Here is a 19,440-nt window from a genome sequence, read left to right on the forward strand (position 1 = left end):
TACCCTACCTCCGATTCCATGACTCTGCAATTTCTTCAGGAGTCTTTCGTGCGGCACTTTGTCAAACGCCTTCTGAAAATCCAGATATACAATATCAACCGGCTCCCCATTGTCCACTCCTGGCATCTAATACCATTCTTTTTCAAAAACATTCCTTTGCTTTGAGGGATTTTCTCTCTGAGTCTCTCCCAAAAGAGCGCATTTAGTTTTCCAGCATTAGGTTCAGTTAACGTGGTTGTAGGTCAGAGTATATACAGTATAATGCTTGGTCTAGTCTGTGGTTCTTTTTCCGATGCCAGTTCTTTTATTTTGTCCCCTTCTATTCCCTGTTTCTCCTTGACATGTCTCCCTTTGTCATTCTCTCATCCTTTCATCCCATTGCTGTACTGTCTTCTACTCTGTACCTAATAGATATGACTTAATTTGGATTTAGATTTTACATTTGATGGCTTGCCTTTTTCCACATATGAATTCAAGGTGAGTTGCAATCAGGTATATAAGTTATTTTCCGGCCTGGATGGATCTAAGTTGGATCCTGCCCAGATGGATCTAAGTTGGATCTAGAGCAATGAAAAATGGAGGGTTTTGCCCAAGTTCATGATGAGTGCCAGTAATAGAAGTAGGATTTGAACCCTGGATTCCTTATTTCTTAGTATGCTGCTCTAACCAGTAGGCTGCTCTTTCAATGTCTTCTTCTGGGATATGTAGGATTTCTTCTGCAACTCTGACCTAACTGCTCTGACTCTGATCATGCCCCACCACAGTCTTCTCCTTCTTTACCTGTAACATCCACTGTTTTCTTGGTGTTATCATACCTCTCTGTCATTCTTCCTTGCTAACTCTACCCATACTTTCACCTAGCATTCTTCCTTCATTCTGACCCATACATAGTTGTTAACCTCATCCATGTTCCATTTTTTTACCAGCTATATTCTCTGACTCCATCCATCCAAGATCCTTACTGGCACACACAATTGTGAAAAGAAACCCACACACACTCAGACTTTCAGACACAGACTTGAACAGCAATGGATAAAGGAGTACAATATATAACATAAGCCACACAGAAGTCTGCTTCTTGCTCTTCTGGAATTCTTTTCTTCTTCACCCAACTTTTCTAGGATGCATTAACTGTCCTGCTCTGACTACTAGCCAAATGTGTCCAGCTAGCTTTTGCTTGAGTTTGAAACATGAAGATGGAGCCAAGAGGAAAAGAGAACTGAGCCTGTGCATCCTTCTGTTTATATGATATGTTTGCAATGGCCACATGCTCTGTAGCAATTGAGGCTAATTTTTTATCCCCTGAGCTAAATTTTTTAGTGTCGCATATTAGCATACATGTTTAAATTATTAAAAAAAAACATTAGGACATGCATTAATGCACATACCTTGTAGTGCTACTATCATGCTGATGATCCTGTACATTAAATTACGAGAGTAGCTGGATGTCCAGTGTTTTGCATTCTGTGATGCTATATAAGTTGCCTCTGTTTAATATTCAGTTCTCTTTGCCTTTACCTCTTTGAAATGTAGATGAACGGAACAGCTGAGCTAAGCTCTGCTCTTCTGGTGAAACCTGCTTCATAGTCAAACTTCCTGTTTTCCCAGCTTGTACATGATGTATTTGTGGAAGCCTAATGCTTCAGTGATAGGAGAAATTTTGCAAAAGTAAGGAGAAGAGAAAAGAACTTTGATTCTCTGATATTCCATATAGTGCTGTTTGTATTTTAGGTGACAAGAGATCCTATTTGTTGCATAACGGCATCTGATAAGACTCTTATTGTGGTGAGTAATAAAAAAAGCTTCATTTCCAGAATCTTTTTGAAGTTTAGAATCCAACTCAAAGTTATTGATATTTTAGAATTTTTTTTGTTGTTATTAGACATGATATAAATGATAAATAATCTTATAGATACTGTGATACCACATTTATTTAATATATGTTGCTAAGGTATAGTTTGAGGCGTATTTTCAAAGCACTTAGACCTGCAAAGTTACATGGAGGGGCATTTTCGAAAGAAACGTCTAAGTGTGAATTTAGACGTTTTAAAAAGACGTCCAAATTCCTAGGCGGGAAGAAGGTAATTTTTAAAAAAGATGGATGTCCTTCTTTTGTGTTTGAAAATACCATGGATGTCCTTGGATTTGGACGTCTTGCGATTTGGAAGTCTTTGATTTTCAGCCATTTTCGAAAACAAAAACATCCAAGTCTAAACCTTCCAAATGCAAGCCATTTGGACTTGGGAGGAGCCAGCATTTTTAGTAGACTGGTCCCCCTGACATGCCAGGACAGCAATCGAGCACCCTAGGGGGTACTGCAGTGGACTTCATAAAATGCTCCCATGTACACAGCTCCCTTACCTTGTGTGCAGAGCCCCCCCAACCCCAACTGTATGCCACTACCATTGCCCTTACGGGTGACAGGAGCACCCTTTATGTGGGTACAGTGGGTTTCTGGTGGGTTTTGGAGGGCTCGCTGTTTCCTCCACATGTGTAAAAGGTAGGGAAGGTATGGGCCTGGGTCCACCTGTCTGAAGTGCACTGCACCTACTACTAAACTACTCCAGGGACCTGCATGCGCTCTATGGACCTGAGTATGACATCTGAAGCTGGCAAGTAATGTTCTTCATCATAATTTGGGGGGGATGGGAGGAGGTTAATGACCACTGTGAGAGTAAGGGGAGGTCATCCCCGATTCCCTCCAGTGGTCATCTGGTCATTTCAGGCACCTTTTTGTGCCTTATTCGTAAGAAAAACAGGTCTAGCTGAAAACGTCAAGAGTTTTAGTCCTGGTCGCCTTTTCTTTGTTCCATCAGTACTCACCAGAAACTATTACAAAATTAATCAAATTCATTTTAACTCACAACTACTTCCACTTTAACAATGATATCTATCTGCAAATAATGGGCACTGCGATGGGCACCAGGACAGCACCCCAATATGCCAACCTTTTTATGGCTGAGCTGGAAGAGACATTTCTGAATACACACCAGACCAAACCTCTAAAATACTACCGGTACATCGATGACATTTTTATGATTTGGACGGAGGGTGAAAAAACTCTGAAACAATTTTATTCTGCCTTCAATACATACCATCCTACAATCAGATTCAAAATTGACTACTCCCCAGAAAAAGTCAATTTTTTGGTCTCAATCAGTGATGGCTGTATACAAACATCTATATACAAGAAACCCACAGACAGATGCAGCTACCTCCACAACTCCAGCTTCCATCCTTCACATACAAAAAGATCCATCATTTACAGCCAAGCCACAAGATACCACCGTATCTGCTCTGACCCAGGGGACAGAGACAGACACCTTAAAAGCCTGACTGCATCCTTCAAACAGAAAGGCTACAACCCCAAAATAATCTCCAAGAATATTGCCTCCTCCCTCAAAACACCCAGGGAGAATCTGCTACAGTACAAGAAGAAAAAATCCACAGACAGAATCCCGCTTGTAGTGACATACAATCCAGAGCTGGAAAAACTGAGGAAAATCATAAGAGATCTACAACCTATACTCCAGGAGGATGAATTACTGAAAGAGATATTCCCATCCCCACCAGTACTGGCCTTCCGACAACCACCCAACTTAAAACACAAGCTAATCAGAAGTAAACTTCCATCACAGACTGAAAAGGAACAGAAGGGCACACGTCCCTGTAATTTATCCAGTTGCAAACTATGCCAAAATATTTCACAGGACCCCACAGTTACCCACAAAGGAAAGATATTCAACATAAAGGGATCTTTCACTTGCTCATCTTCCAATGTGGTATATATCATTCAGTGTAAAAAATGTAACGAAGGATGCTATATTGGAGAAACAGGCCAGATGCTTAAGACAAGATTCAATTTACATAGACATCACATGAACAATACTGGTGCCAGCAGGGTTCCTACGCCTGTTGGTCAACATTTTACAGGACCAGGACACTGTACCAGTGACTTCACAGTGAGAATCCTGAAAGGTAACTTTAAAACCATACAAGAACGTAAGACCTTTGAAGTCAGAATGATTGAATATTTTAACACCCAACAGAAAGGACTTAACAAGGATCTGGGGTTCCTAGCCCATTATAAACCATAAAGCTGTATGTCTCTGTTGATCACCCTCCCCTCACCTATCCACACTCATCCTGTTAGAATATCAATGATATGCTTTGATGTCGCCATGCATACTTCCTACCCACCCCCCTCCTCCCACCCTGTCAGACTGTCATAGTAATGCTTGAATGTTTTCACTTATATACACTGTCAGCTAGCACATTTGCTTATTTCCGATCTGAGGAAGAAGGGCAACCTTCGAAAGCTAATCAAGAAATGTATTAAGTTATGTCCAATAAAAAAGGTATCATCTTATTTTCTTTTCCATGTTTTATTTTGTTTGATTTCTATTGATAGCCTCTTGTTTTGAAAGTAGACTTTTTGGTTTTAAATGTATTCAGGTTATTTTTTTTTCCACTTAAGTGTGAAATTTAATTTAAAATGGTCTGACCAAGGTGTTGGCAACCATGAGACTTAAGATGTTTGAAAGTTGGTGGAGTCTGTGAATCTATGAGCTAGAATGTCAAGTTGGTGACCTTTGTTATGTGATTGGGAGTTGGTGAGTAAGGAATGTAAAAATTCCAGTTATTAAGGAAATTTAAGAAGCTTTTGGTATTGAGATCATTCTGTTTGTCCAGATGTAAGTTAATGTGTCCCACTAGTTTGACATTGTCTTATTTTACACGTGTTAGATATGAATTCAGTGATATTCTCTTCCACTTTATTCCAGTTTCCTGGTGGGTGATATAGCAGTAAATTGATATTTTAGGATAATGATTTGTCTAAAATGTTACATGAGATTGCTTCTAGATTGGGAGATTGCAGTCTTAGAATTGGATTGACATTAAAGAAGGATTTGTAGATAATGGTGATTCCTCCTTCTTTTTTGTTGTTTCTAGGGAGATGTTGAATTTTGTAGCTTGGAGGACAGATGCTGTGAAGAGTCGGGCCATCTGGAGAATGTAACCATGTCTTAGTTATTAAGGCTGTACCAAATTGTGACTCTTCTATCCAGTCTCTAATGATGTTGGCCTTATTAACAACCGACCTTGCATTTATGTATCCTATTGGTAGTGGTAAGTAGGAATCTAGGTTGATATGGGAAGTTGCAATATTTATTAGGTACCATCTGTGTCATGGCATTTTCCTATAGACTGTGTGAGTAGTATGAGGTACTGTGTTAACATTGTGGAAGAAGTTCAGTTTGGCTGGATTGTTAGAGTAGATTTTAACTCTGCTTGGGATCCAGTTGCTATGTTTGGGATTGAAAAGTATTGGAATGTTATAGAATAGTTCATAGGCATGAGATCTAAAACCTATTGGCTAAATCACCACAATAATGAATGATAACCAGTGATTCATTTTGAAAAAAGGTTTGCATTACTATATGATTAAAATTGTTTTGTAGGTTGAGGTTATTAGCTGTTTGGTGGTTCTACCAATGATGAGATTGTATATGGTTATATTACAAGTCGAATGAAGAAAGAGCAAATAGATATACAGATTTACAAATTGACAAATAAAAAGTCATAACACATAGTTAAGCTGGCAGACAGAGCACCTGGAGCAGGCGGAGAACTCAGGAGGCAGCACACACTCAAGCAATGAGGTCAGTGATGCCACCCACCAGTGTCTGGTTTGAAAGGCCGCCCTCTCTCTGCTCTGCCTGCATGCTGGAAACTGTTCTCCCAATGTACAAAGGAGCCGGCAAACAGGACTTGGAGCAGATGGAGATCTCAGGAGGCAGCACTCATTTAAATAACACAGTTAATGATGTCACCCACCAGTGTCTGGTTCAGAGAGGCCGCTCTCTCCCTGTTCTCTCTGTGTGGTGGAAACTCCTCTCCTGATGTACAAAGGAGCTAGCAGACAGAGGACTTGGAGCAGGTGGAGAACTCAGGAGGCAGCTCACATTAAATAATACAGTTAATGATGTCACCCACCAGTGTCTGGTTTAGAGAGGCCGCTTTCTCCCTGTGCTGTGCTTTGAGGGTCTTCACTTTGTAACAAATGAGAGTACTTACTACGGTAAGGGTGTATATCCCATCACTTTGAACCAGAATATTCCAAGGAGAGGAACTGTAAACTGGAGAATTTAATTCCCAGAGGAAAAACATTACATGGTGGAGAGCAATGGGTTTAGTAACAAAATGTATAAGGTAATTGTGCAAAGTGGTGAGTATGTATTTCCTGTTCAGTGCAAACTGAACCTTTGAGTGAAAAATTTTCTTTCTGTGCTCCAAGATCATAACAGTCTAAAAACTCAAGGTAATTGCATTTGTCCTCTTCATTATGTGACTTCCACCATTTAAGCTCCTTTCTCTTTAGATCGCATTTCATAGTTTGGAGCCCTGAAGAAAATCACAAAGCATGGGAGGATCTAGTCCAATGTGACCCTAAAGGAGATGGGTCACAACAAATTTCTGCATTACAAGTTTCAACCCAACCATCCATTCAAGTCATTACACCCCATGTCTGTAAAAGCTCCAGAGAGGGACTCCAAAGTTTTTTTTCATATGAATGGGCAAGCCCTATATCTACCATTGACACCACCTTCACATGCTTCCTTTCACGTATATCCAAATGTCAACATTGTAAAAGGAAGTGATCAAACCATGGTACAGGATCTATACATAAAGCAGCATGAGTATCTAAAAGACTGACCACAGAAGGTTAATAAAAAAAAAAAACAAAGCTTGACCTCTTTTGTGTGTAGGGGCCACTATAATCATGTAACCCCAAGTTCTTCATAATAATTGTAGATCTACAGTAGGGACAGTGTCCTAAGATGAAAATTAAAATTCCTAAAACAAGAAGTATAGATAACTCTGTTTTTCAGCTAATAAGAAAGCCATACCAGTTGTGGCACGGGAATAATACAGTGGCGTAGCCACAGGTGGGCCTGGGTGGGCCAAGACCCACCCACTTAGGGCTCAGGCCCACCCAACAGTAGCACATATTTAGTGGTAGCTGGTGGGGATCCCAAGCTCTGCCAGCTGAAGACTTCCCCCTGATGGTAACGAAAACGCTACTCTCCACGATACCGGCACCTGTGCATGCTCAGTTTTCAACGCATGCCTGCAGCAGACTGCCAAGGTGGAAAGAAGCATTTTCCCACCAGCTGAGGTTTTTCTTGGTGGTGGGGGTGGGGGAGAACACTTGGTGCCCACCTAGTTCTTGCCTAGGCCCATCCAAAATCTGTTTTCTGGCTACGCCCCTGGAATAATATACTAATAAAATGGAAAATGTAGCATTTTGTATAAATTAAGTCTGAAAGTTCAGTGAAATAAACCATCATATAAGACCTGTACTGTAAATCTTCCTTATCAGGGTTAGTAACCCACTGACCTTTTTTGTATCCCTACAGTAGCAAACCTATCATAATCTGCCTTCTCAAGCTAGTTCATTAAAAACCCTATCACTATCACTCAGTCATTTTTCTAAAACAAAATATTTGGATGCCTAATTATTAATAAATCACGAACAACATTTAACCTTTTTTGAGTGGATTGAGCATAAATAAGCAAAACCGTCAAATGCTGCTACACAGGAGCAGGAATCACTGGGACTGTTCAGAAAAAGAAAGGTCCACTAGCTTAATGTGCTTAAGAGCAGGAAAAAACCCTAGGATGATGCTTATTCTTCCCTTGAACAATTAATACTGGTGAGTACGCATGCATGAATGTAAATGATTCAACATTGATTGTCTCTCCCAACCCCCAAATTTGCACTCAGTGTTGTAGAATACCGAGAATGCACGCTTAAATTGGGTGCCAGAAATTACACTTGGTTTCAGCAGGCGTAAGTCCTGGTGGCCAAATGTGGGCAACGGAATCAGTGCAATGCGCTATTCTATAAAGGGCGCTTAGCCCGGAGTGACCTTTATAGAATAGCACTGAGTGCTGATTTTTTTTGTCTGGTGCTGACTTTTGAGTGCATTTACTGAATCTGGCCCATAGGGGCGGTTCTCATGAAAGGGCTCGCCTCCCATACCCCACCCAGTCAATGCCCCCTTTTCTGATGTACACTATAGAAGTGCACTTATGTACATAACTGTTAATAAGTGCTAATTAGTGAAAATTAATGCCAATAATTGGTACTTAGTGCCAGATAAGCACCAATTAAGTTATGCGCAGAAGTGGTGGTATTCTATAACTTCGCTTGCAGTTTATAAAATGAAGGGGTTTGTCCCTTTGATAGCTGGATGTTATTTTTGCTCAGTGGCCCTTGGAAAACCATTCCATTGTCCAGGAAGCCAAAATACTCTTGTTGAGAGCATCCATGCAGCCATGAATTCATCTCCAGAATGCATGCTTATTTGCTTTATCCTTTACTCTCAGCCTAGAGGACTGAGGAGAACACTATGCGTGCACCTGTCTGTTTTACCCTCTTTCCCAATGCCACAAAGTCACTTTTGGTTTGATCAGTGGGATACTGAGCAGTATCATTTGTGCCAGCTTGGATGAGCAGACTTCATAGATCTCTGTCAGCTCTCCATAATGTCTTGGATATTGTCACAGAAATAGCCAGCACAGCGTCTGGGACATTATGTCTGGAGATGGTAGATGAATTTGTCTGTGCCCCTCGGAGTCACCAGCCACAACTGCATTTCTCTTTCTATTGGATGCTGGTTCTGCAGCTTTGAGGTTTATATGCTCCAGTTCTTCCTGTTCCAGGGATTCTTTTGTCTCTTCTTCAAGGGCTGCATACCAGTTATTTAGTATGAGAGGAGGTGAAAATGGGTGTGTGTTCTGCAAACTGTGGTGATCAATGTCCAGCTATCATCTTTGAGTACAGTTTCATCTTCCCCTCTTTTAGACATCTTAGATGCCTCCAGAAGTATTTCACTGATGTAGTTCTGATTGGATGGTTCGTAGTCTCACCATCTCCTCTTGCAGATCCTCCACTTGTTTCCTGAAGTGGTCAACTGGCAGCCATCTTGCACTCTGAACCAGTTCCTTGCCTTGGATTAGGCTGTCTGTCTGATAGACAGCCTGATCTGGATAAGGATGACAGCTTTTGCAAGTAGCCGTAACCATTATGTCTTGCATTACCTCTTTGATATTTAGAATCCAACTCCCATCCCCCTGAGTCCAATTTTGTTATTTCCAGGTTGCTTTCATTTTGTGTGAAGGCAAAATGACACAGCCAGTCTGAAAGCCAAACTAATGTTTAACTGAAGTATAAGCTTCTTAACAGCAAAATTAAACACAATTGTTATCAAGTCTTCCTTTCTCCATTGAATTTCACTTCCTTAGGTTCAGTATACCAGCAGTCACCATCAAACAAATCAAGCTCCCCGCACTCAAGTCAGGGCAAGGTTTCCCAGAAGCTTACCTTTAGTGCTGGTTATCAGCTTTCCTGGCTTAAGATCCTATAGCTTTCCAAGAGATACTCCCCCATCATATCTGGCTTCCTTTACCTTTCTCCCACTGAATTCCAGTTTAACTCCTGAGAAAGGTTACTTCTTTATATTCTTTAAATCAGCAATCACACACACAGCAAGCTCCCAGCATTCCAGGGCAAGGTTTTCAAAGTGCTTACCCTTAGTACTGGTTCTCTGCTACCCTAGCTTAAGTCCTGAAACCTTCAAAGAGATATTCCCCCATCAAACCTGTCTTCCTTACTTGATCTGGATAGGGATGACGGATTTTGCAAGTAACTGTAACCATTATATCTTACGTTACCTCTTTGATATTTAGAATCCAACTCCATCCCCCTGAGTCCATTTTTGTTATTTCCAGGTTGCTTTCATTTTGTGTGAAGGCAAAATGACACAGCCAGTCTGAAAGCCAAACTAATGTTTAACTGAAGTATAAGCTTCTTAACAGCAAAATTAAACACAATTGTTATCAAGTCTTCCTTTCTCCATTGAATTTCACTTCCTTAGGTTCAGTATACCAGCAGTCACCATCAAACACATCAAGCTCCCCGCACTCAAGTCAGGGCAAGGTTTCCCAGAAGCTTACCTTTAGTGCTGGTTATCAGCTTTCCTGGCTTAAGGTCCTGTAGCTTTCCAAGAGATACTCCCCCATCATATCTGGCTTCCTTTACCTTTCTCCCACTGAATTCCAGTTTAACTCCTGAGAAAGGGTACTTCTTTATATTCTTTAAATCAGCAATCACACACACAGCAAGCTCCCAGCATTCCAGGGCAAGGTTTTCAAAGTGCTTACCCTTAGTACTGGTTCTCTGCTACCCTAGCTTAAGTCCTGAAACCTTCAAAGAGATATTCCCCCATCAAACCTGTCTTCCTTACTTGATCTGGATAGGGATGACGGATTTTGCAAGTAACTGTAACCATTATATCTTGCGTTACCTCTTTGATATTTAGAATCCAACTCCATCCCCCGGAGTCCATTTCTGTTATTTATTTTATTTTTTTGTTCTCCAAGGACACTCTGATTCTCCTGCTTCCCTTCCTTCCCATTTTTTTAAAATTAAAGGCAACCTGTAGTTATAGATTCCTGTGTGTAAGGACTATATATCCTGATTATCCTTGGAAAAGTAGTTACTTATCTGTATCTGGTGTTCTTGGAGGGCAGCAGGATAGTGGTCCTTATGAAACCCAGGCACTTTCTCTAGGAGTTGACTTCTTTTATAGTAGCCAAGGCCCTGTATAATGACAGCAGGACTGGAAGACCCACTTAGGTGCTGTTCACTATGCCAGATTCTGTTCACAATATCCGCTTAGAGGTTTCTTTACATTTTTTCTTGCATGGGCTAAATCAGAGGATGTCACCATGTGTGAGGATCAATATCCTGCTGTCATTGAGGAAGATATGTTACAGGTAAGCAAATTATCTCTCTCTTTGTTTTGCTGCATCCAACAAATTGTATGCTTAAAGCAATAGATAAAGGATTACAGAGTTTAATACTAATAAAGAAAGAATACTTAAATTGCCTTGATAAGCAATTAGTCTTTTTTCCCACAGGGTCGTGAATCTGGTACCATTCAAAGATACAGTCTTCCTAATTTTTGTTTAGTTCAGAAGTATGTCCTAAACTGTAGAGCCTATCAGATGACTTTGAATTGCAACTCCAGGTGAGTTACAGGGAGGGCTTTAAAATATGCATTTGCCGGGAAGGAGGGGTTGGGGTTGAATTGTTAAAATGTTTCTTCTGCTGATTTTTCTCAGTGGTTTCTCACTAAAAATGATTTTTCAAAACAAATACGCATTTTAATTTCAAATAATTAAATTTAGAGTGGTTTTGAACCCAGTATTTTACTATACTTTTGTTGAAAATAAATTGCCTTTTTTTTAGGAGTCTTATTTCTCACAAAGTATATAGAATTATGTCTTCCTAATGGTAAATAAAAAGGATATATAGAGTATTTTGGTTTTCTTACCTGGTTGCAGTGTTTTTGATCCCTTCAGGGAACTATTCACCACAGGCACGAGTAGTATAAATGAAACTCTTTGTGAAAGGAAGATAGTTTTATAGAGCACTTTCTGAACAAATTGTTTTCCAAAGCATTTCACAAATACATAGAGACACCTGGAAAGATCACTTATGCAATTGAAAGCAAGTTTTGCTTACATATGCTTTGCTGCTGATATCACAACATAAAGTGATAAGGAAAGCAAGATTAAGAAAAATGGTAACGCTTTAAATCCAAATGAAAAAATATAAACGATTTTCTAATTCTTCGATATTCTCAGGTGATCTTCAGTAGTAATATTCAAAATGAAAAACAGTAATGGGGTCAAAATGATGACAGTTGTAATATGCTGCTTCTCTAAGAAGTTTGAAGACACCAAAATCAGTTTGCGGGTGTTTGTAGGAGAATATCTTAATCAAATGGGAACCTCAAATCTCCACATAGGGAAATACATATATATTAAAGCACTAACCCTATAGTATATGGAGTCAACAACAGGAATTTAGTTCAAATATAAATCACACAAAGATGGCACTTTGTGTGAATTATGTTTGAACTAAATTCCTGTTGATGTGCTCTGTTTGGACATTTGAAGATATAGGAGCGCCCTTCCTGGAAGGGCAAAAAGCGTCATTGTGCAGATTGTGACTGAAGGGCAGAAAGCGCCATTGTGCAAATTGTGACCATTGAGTGGAACGAAGGAGAATTGCCGTTCCCCATTCCATGTATATATGAACATCAGATTAGCAACCGTTGGGAAGATTTTTAGTCTCCACGGATGCAAGTTTCTAGCTAAGTATCCGGTGGGCTTTTTTCTAAGTGTTGTGAGACCCCCGGGGGGTAATACGTGGAGGTCGATCAGTATTGGTGGATGAGGGTATTAGGGCATAGTTCTAAGTATTAATTTGTGGTTTCCAGTTTGATGTATGGTGTATGCAATTGGGGTATAGTGCAGGGGGAAAAGGGGTTTTCACATTTATCTGGTTTTCTCATCTAGGATGAGTTTGTATGGTTAATGTTTTTTTCCCTTTTTCTCCTGATTGGAACCTATGATAGTAATTGACTCTATATACTATAGGGTTAATACTTTAATACATATGTATTTCCCTATGTGGAGATTTGAGGTTCCCATTTGATTAATTAAGATATTCTCCTACAAACACCCGTAAACTGATTTTGGTGTCTTCACATCATTTTCACTGTTCTTTCTTATCTGCCTTCATCCATTCTTGTATGTCACCCTCACAAGCATTTCCTGTTACAAAAGAGGGAGATCTTCCTCGGCTGCTCTGTGTTCAGTGTTATGTCCTTGCGCATTCTCATTCTCAGGAATTAACTTTCTCTATGATTTTAGGGTTGGAGGTTCAATTTCATCCCATGACAGAGCAATCCAGTAGATAACATCTTTGATGTTCACGTTCTTTAAAATTTGAATCATTCCTTTCCCTTCATCTAGTGCACAAACAAGTGTTGTAAGAAGCTTACAGCAATATGTTTTCTTTTAAGGCTTCCAGTGTCCCCTGGTCCCTTGGCTGACACAATGACGTGACAGAAAAAGCACTTGTCAGCATTTCTCAGTTCGTCCTTATCAGGATGAGATGGTGCGTTATTCAAGAGAAGGATTGCTTTCCTAGGCAGGTTTATCATTTTCAATAAGTTTTCTACTGATGGAAAAAATACCTTGAAAAGACATTTATGAAAAATCCCTTTGTCCATCCAGGCATTCCTCTGGTTCCTACAGGACACAAGTGCAGCAGGAGCCATTTTTTAAAGACACTAGGATTTGTGGCTTTCCATTGAAAGTCAGTGGTAATTTATGTTTACCAGTTGCATTGCTACAGGCCAGAATAACCACTCCTTTCTTTACTCCGTTTATAACCTACAGCCAAGGCTTTAAGCAGTGGTGCAAGAGTTCTTGATGGCAGCATTTTAAAATTTAACCCAGTTTCATGACAGTTGTGTATCTGTTCCCTTGATATACCTTCCTTTTTAAGGAAAGGCTAAAATTTCACTTTGAATATGACAAATTCCTCAGAGTTCGCTGACAGCTTTTCCCCAGCAATGTAGAGCTGCCTGATTCAAATCTTTTTTTTTTTTTTCTATCAAGCTACCCGATACTAGCAGTAAAATCAGGGTCACCATCATTGAATTCCTTTTGAAAAAACATGGCTTTGTCTTGTAATATAGGCTTTGATATAGGTATGCCGCTGTCTCTTTCTGTGTGAACCACTGGAATAAGGCTTTGCTCACCTTTTCATGTTCGCATTTTTTTCATAGTTTTTCTAGAGTCCAATGAAAACGTAGAGGCATGATTTGAGGCCCATTTCTCCAGCTCACTGCATTGCCTTTTCCAGTCAAGAACTGTTACTCTTCCCACTCCTAGTTCTGTTGCAGTTTTTTGGATGGATTCACCCTTGTCAGTTCTTTTTCAATTGTCAAGTTTCTATTCTATAGACAACTTTTTTCCTCTTTTGACTGGCCATGTCGGACGTGATCTTCTACATATCTGAAGGGGAAGAATAAAAATACAGTACTGTAGAGTATTACATACCTAAATGTTGCAGAAAAAGAGAGTACCGCTCACTGCACAGTTTGTTTGCTTATTTATTTATAATTCTTATACCACTTTCTCTACAATCCTAAGTGGTTTCCAATAAAACATACACAATTCCAAAAAGAAAAATATAAACCTAACTTAACAGAATGCAAAGTGTCAGTTCTATGGTATTTGCAAAGTTCTGGTTCTAAAACTGTATTGTAAACATTTTCTCTGAAAATGTCAGACATTCAGGGTTTTTTTTTAACTAAAGCACGCTAGTGTTTTTAGCACGTACTAATATTTAGGGCGAGCTAAATGTTTGAGATGTCCATATATTCCTATATGGCATGTTTTAAATATTAGCGTGTGCTAAAAATGTGCACCTTAGGCCCTCGGTGTTGATACCCCTAAAATATTTTATTAGGAGGTATAATTAGGAAAAATGTTAGACTTCAAAATTTTTGTTTTTGTATTTATTCAGGAATTTTATTTCAGTGATATATATATCATGTATGTTCACTTTTTAATAGTAGTTAGCATGCCCAGTTACTAGCAGAAAGGTACAGTAGCTTCTAACTATTTTCCATACTTGAGTATGATTCTTAATTATGATGCTTTTAAGTTTGGTTAATATTGCTGTGATTGTTTTGTGATTCCCTGTCTCCCTGTTTTCAGCCGTCTTGCTATTATAGACATTTCAGGAGTACTAAATTTCTTCGATTTGGAAGCTCAGACAACAGATAGTATGGGGCAACAAGTAATGGGAGAGCAACTCAAATTTGAGCGCAGAGATGTGTGGGACATGAAATGGGCTAACGATAATCCAGATTTGTTTGCGATGATGGAAAAAACAAGAATGTATGTGTTCAGAAACTTGGATCCTGAGGTAAAAACAAACGATAGCTATTAACCAAGAAACCTGACTACATGTCAAAAAATTTACAGAAGTTGAAGGTGGATTTATAGTTATATTCTAATGCCATTCTATTATATATTTTAAGGAGCCAATTCAAACTTCTGGGTATATTTGCAGCTTTGAAGATCTAGAGATAAAATCTGTGATTTTGGATGAAATATTGAAGGTAAGGTTTATATTTGTAAATTAATTGCAGAATTAAGGGCCCTACTTACTAAGGTGCGTTAAGTGTTTTTAGCGCGCCTACACTTAGCGCACGTGCTAACCATGTAGTGCCTAAGGGATATTGTAGGCACATATATGGTTAGCACGTGTTAAAACATTAACGCGCCTATAATGCTGCTCAGTAAACAGGGCCCGTGGAAAATGAGCAAGCAGATCAGCATATTATCCAAAATATTTTATTGACGATACCGTATATTATTATTATTTATTTATTATTGGTCCACTTGTATCCCACATTTCCATATCATCAAGCTGATCAATCCATAGACTGGTGGGTTGTGTCCATCTACCAGCAGGTGGAGATAGAGAGCAAACTTTTGCCTCCCTATATGTGGTCATGTGCTGCCGGAAACTCCCCAGTATGTTCTCTATCTCAGCAGGTGGTGGTCACACACAGCAGCAGCTCTGGCTAGGCCTCCAAGCCTAATTTTTAGGTTTTGTTGAGTGCCTGGGGTTGAGGGCTCTTTTGAGCAAGTGCAAACCTGGTGGTGCCAGGTCCCTCCTTTTCTCCCCCCTCCCGCTGGCTCCGTTTAAAAAAAAAAAAAAAAATTTAAACGTCCTTAAAGGCGTTTATTTCGACGTTTATTTAAACGTTCATTGCAGCTACTCACTGGGACACCAGTTCGTTACAGCTCGGAGCGGACAGCAGGTAATTTTTACCTTTTTATAGCGGGCAGGGGGTTCCCCGATTCTTCTCCTCGTGGCATATGGCGTCGGAGGGCGAGGGCGCAAAGGGTCGCTCCCCGGATCGCTTGAGCGCTTCTAGAGGGGATGCGGGGGTCTTACAGCCTGATTCGCCCTTGTTGGGTGACAGTTTCGTGACCGATGAATGTCCCGATCCTTCCTCCGGCGTGGCGGTTTTTCCCGCCATAAACGCCCATCCCCCGCTCCTCGCCTCCGCCATCTTGGCCGGCCACGCGGCTCGGACGGCTTCTTCGTGGGCCGCCCTTGAGGTTGGAGACATTAATGCCATGAACGCCCTTAATTTGGGCGACGGCACAAAAGTGGCTAAAGTTAAGCGCCGTTCTTCCCGCGCGGCTCCTTCGCGGAGTGTCGCGCCGGACGCCATTTTGGATGCGCAGCATGTCTCTCCCCCGCTCTTGCGAGCGCCGGTTGAGGGTGCGTCTAGGGCTGTTGCCCAGGCTGCGGAAGTGCACAGTCTGAGGGGTTTCTCCCCCGTGTTTGTTTTGCTGCTGCATCAGGCCTTCCTCATGCACAACGCTGCCCCTGCTCCCTCGTCTGGTAAAGAGGTTGAGGTTCCCAGAGGTAAACGCCCTCGGGTTGATTCCCAGGCCTTGGAGGAATTTGTCTCCTCCGATGTAGATGAGGGCAGCGTGTCTGAGGTCTTCCAACGGTCCTTTGCGGTTTCCTTGGAGGAGACGGATCCCCGCTCGGATGGAGCGGATGACCCCTCTGCAGCGGCTCTTTAGCTCAGAGGTTTTGCCCAACCTGTTAGTGCAGGCCATGGGCATTTTGAAGATTTCCTCTCCGGAGGACGTCTCTCCCTCAGCCCCTGTTGGCTCTGCCATTATGCTGGGGACGAAGCGCCCGCCTAGAACCTTCCACATGCATGATGCCATGCACACCTTAATTTCGGCTCAATGGGATGTCCCGGAAGCGAGCCTTAAAGTGGCTAGGGCTATGTCCCGCCGCTATCCTTTGCCTGAAGGTGAACGTGAGGCCTTTCTGTGGCCTACCGTGGATTCTTTAATCACTGCGGTGACTAAGAAAACGGCGTTACCAGTGGAAGGTGGCACGGCCCTATAGGACGCCCAAGACAGAGGATTGGAGGCGGCCTTAAGGTCGTCCTTTGAGGCGGCTGCTTTAAGTTTGCAGGCCTCAGTTTGCGGCTCCTATGTGGCCAGGGCGTGCCTGACTATGGTGCAGCGGGCTTCCCCCTCGGATCATTCCTTGAGGGCTGTTTGGCCGGCCCTGGAATCGGGCTTAGCCTATTTGGCAGACTTGCTGTATGATGTCTTGAGAGCCTCAGCTAAAGGCATGGCTCAGACAATCTCTGCGCGGCGGTGGCTTTGGCTGAAACATTGGTCTGCTGACCATGCCTCTAAATCCCGCCTGGCTAGATTGCCTTTTAAAGGCAAGCTGCTCTTTGGGGTCGAGCTGGACAAAATCGTGACCGATCTCGGCACGTCTAAGGGCAAGAAGTTACCAGAGGTCAGGGCTCGGGCTAGTACTCGCCCTGGTACCTCCAGAGGACGGGCTCAGGAAGCCCGTCGGTACCGCCCGGGCAGGTCGGGCTCCTCTGCCCTCTCTTCCTTCAAGAGGAACTTCTCCCCCAAGCAGCATTCCTTTCGCAGAGACCGCCGTCCCGGAGGTGCTCCTCCGGTCCTCCCCCAGGGTCTCGTACCCAATGACGGGGCCTTGATCCACGCCTCAGTGCAGATTGGAGGACGGCTGTCCTCGTTTATGGGCGAGTGGACCACAATAACTTCAGACGCTTGAGTGCTGGAAGTCATCAGAGACGGCTACAAGCTAGAGTTCTGCCGACCCTTAAAAGACGGGTTTGTACTCTCTCCCTGCAAGTCTCCGGTCAAAGCTGTGGCAGTGCAGCAGACCTTGGACAATCTGTTCCGCCTGGGGCGGTCGTTCCGGTGCCAGAGAATCAGCCTGGCAAGGGACGTTACTCCTTTTTCTTTGTGATTCCAAAGAAGGAGGTTCTGTACGGCCTATCCTCGACCTCAAGGGGTCCATTGGGCCTTGAAAGTTCGGCACTTTCGCATGGAGACCCTCCGCTCTGTTATAGCGGCAGTGAAGGCAGGAGAGTTCCTGGCATCCTTGGACTTCAAGGACGCGTACTTGCATATTCCCATCTGGCCTCCTCATCAACGCTTTTTGCGTTTTGCAGTACTGGTCGACACTTCCAGTTCAGAGCCCTCCCGTTCGGGTTGGCTACTGCTCCGCGGACCTTCTCCAAAGTAATGGTGGTCATCGCGGCCTTCCTGTGGAAGGAAGGAGTTCAAGTCCATTCTTATCTGGACGACTGGTTGATCCAAGCCCCTCTTATGCAGAGTGCGGCAAAGCTGTGAACCGGGTGGTTGCTCTTTCGAGCTCCCTGAGGTGGATCATCAACTGGGAGAAAAGCCAGCTGCGCCCGACTCAGTCCCTGGAGCATCTGGGAGTTCGATTCGACACCCAAGTGGGCAGAGTGTTCCTGCCAGACAATTGGATTGTCAAGCTTCAGGCTCAGGTGGACTAGTTCCTAGTAGCCTCTCCTATTCGGACTTGGGACTATGTGCAGCTGTTGGGCTCTATGTCGGCCACGATGGATGTAGTGCCCTGGGCCAGGGCTCATATGAGACCACTTCGACAATCTCTGCTGCTGCGCTGGACTCCGATGTCGGAGGATTAGGCTGTGCGCCTTCCCTTGGACCCAGCAGTGCGCAAGGCGCTGAGCTGGTGGACGCAGACAGACAAGTTGTCTGCAGGAATGCCTCTGGTGACCCCGGAGTGGATTGTCGTCACGACGGACGCCTCTTTGTCGGGCTGGGGAGCCCTCTTCTTGGGAAGGACAGCGCAGGGGCTCTGGTCTCCTGCAGAGGCAAAGTGGTCTATCAACCTCCTGGAACTCAGAGCCATTCGGTTGGCGTTTTTGGAGTTCATCCCGGTACTGGCGTTGAAGCCAGTACGGGTCCTGTTGGACAATGCCACGGCTGTGGTCTATGTCAACCGCCAGGGAGGTACCAAGAGCGCCCCTCTAGCCAAGGCAGCCGTGATTCTATGCCAGTGGGCGGTAGCGAGCCTGGAGCAGCTGTCAGCAGCCCACATTGCCGGAGTCATGAATGTCAAGGCGGACTTTCTCAGTCGCCATACCTTGGTTCCCGGAGAGTGGCAGTTATCGGCTCAGGCGTTATTGGATATCACGAAGCGCTGGGGCCAGCCGAGCCTAGATCTATTGGCGTCATCGGCCAGTTGCCTAGTGCCGCGTTTTTTCAGCAGAGGACGGGACCCTCGATTTCTGGGAGTCGATGCTCTCCTCTAACAGTGGCCAACACAAGAGCTTCTCTATGTGTTCCCGCCCTGGCCCATGTTGGGCAGGGTGCTAGACCGATTGGCAAAGCATCCGGGCTGGATAATCCTGGTGGGGCTGCCAGTGGAGCAGGGTCTGTTACATCAGGGTCCCGTGGTGATGGAGGATCCCTCCCCCTTTGGGCTTACGGCCTGGCTATTGAGCAGCAGCGTCTGAGGAAGAAGGACTTCTCAGACAAGGTCATCGCCACTATGCTGAGAGCGAGGAAGCGCTCTACTTTTACTGCTTACGCCAGGGTTTGGCGTACCTTTGCAGCGTGGCGAAGCAGGCTCATTTT

General features: G+C 43.1%; 1 protein-coding gene across 1 annotated transcript in view; it reads left to right on the forward strand.

Moving 5' to 3' along the window:
- The window catches only part of WDR35 (WD repeat domain 35), a 228,007-nt gene that overhangs the window by 134,649 nt on the left and 73,918 nt on the right, over positions 1-19,440 (forward strand). The window contains 4 exon segments of the mRNA XM_030198830.1: positions 1,732-1,785; positions 10,990-11,099; positions 14,653-14,863; positions 14,979-15,059. Coding sequence (XP_030054690.1) covers positions 1,732-1,785; positions 10,990-11,099; positions 14,653-14,863; positions 14,979-15,059 — 456 coding nt within the window.

Source organism: Microcaecilia unicolor, chromosome 3, assembly GCF_901765095.1.
Source record: "Microcaecilia unicolor chromosome 3, aMicUni1.1, whole genome shotgun sequence".
In the NCBI taxonomy this organism is placed as follows: Eukaryota; Metazoa; Chordata; class Amphibia; order Gymnophiona; family Siphonopidae; genus Microcaecilia; species Microcaecilia unicolor.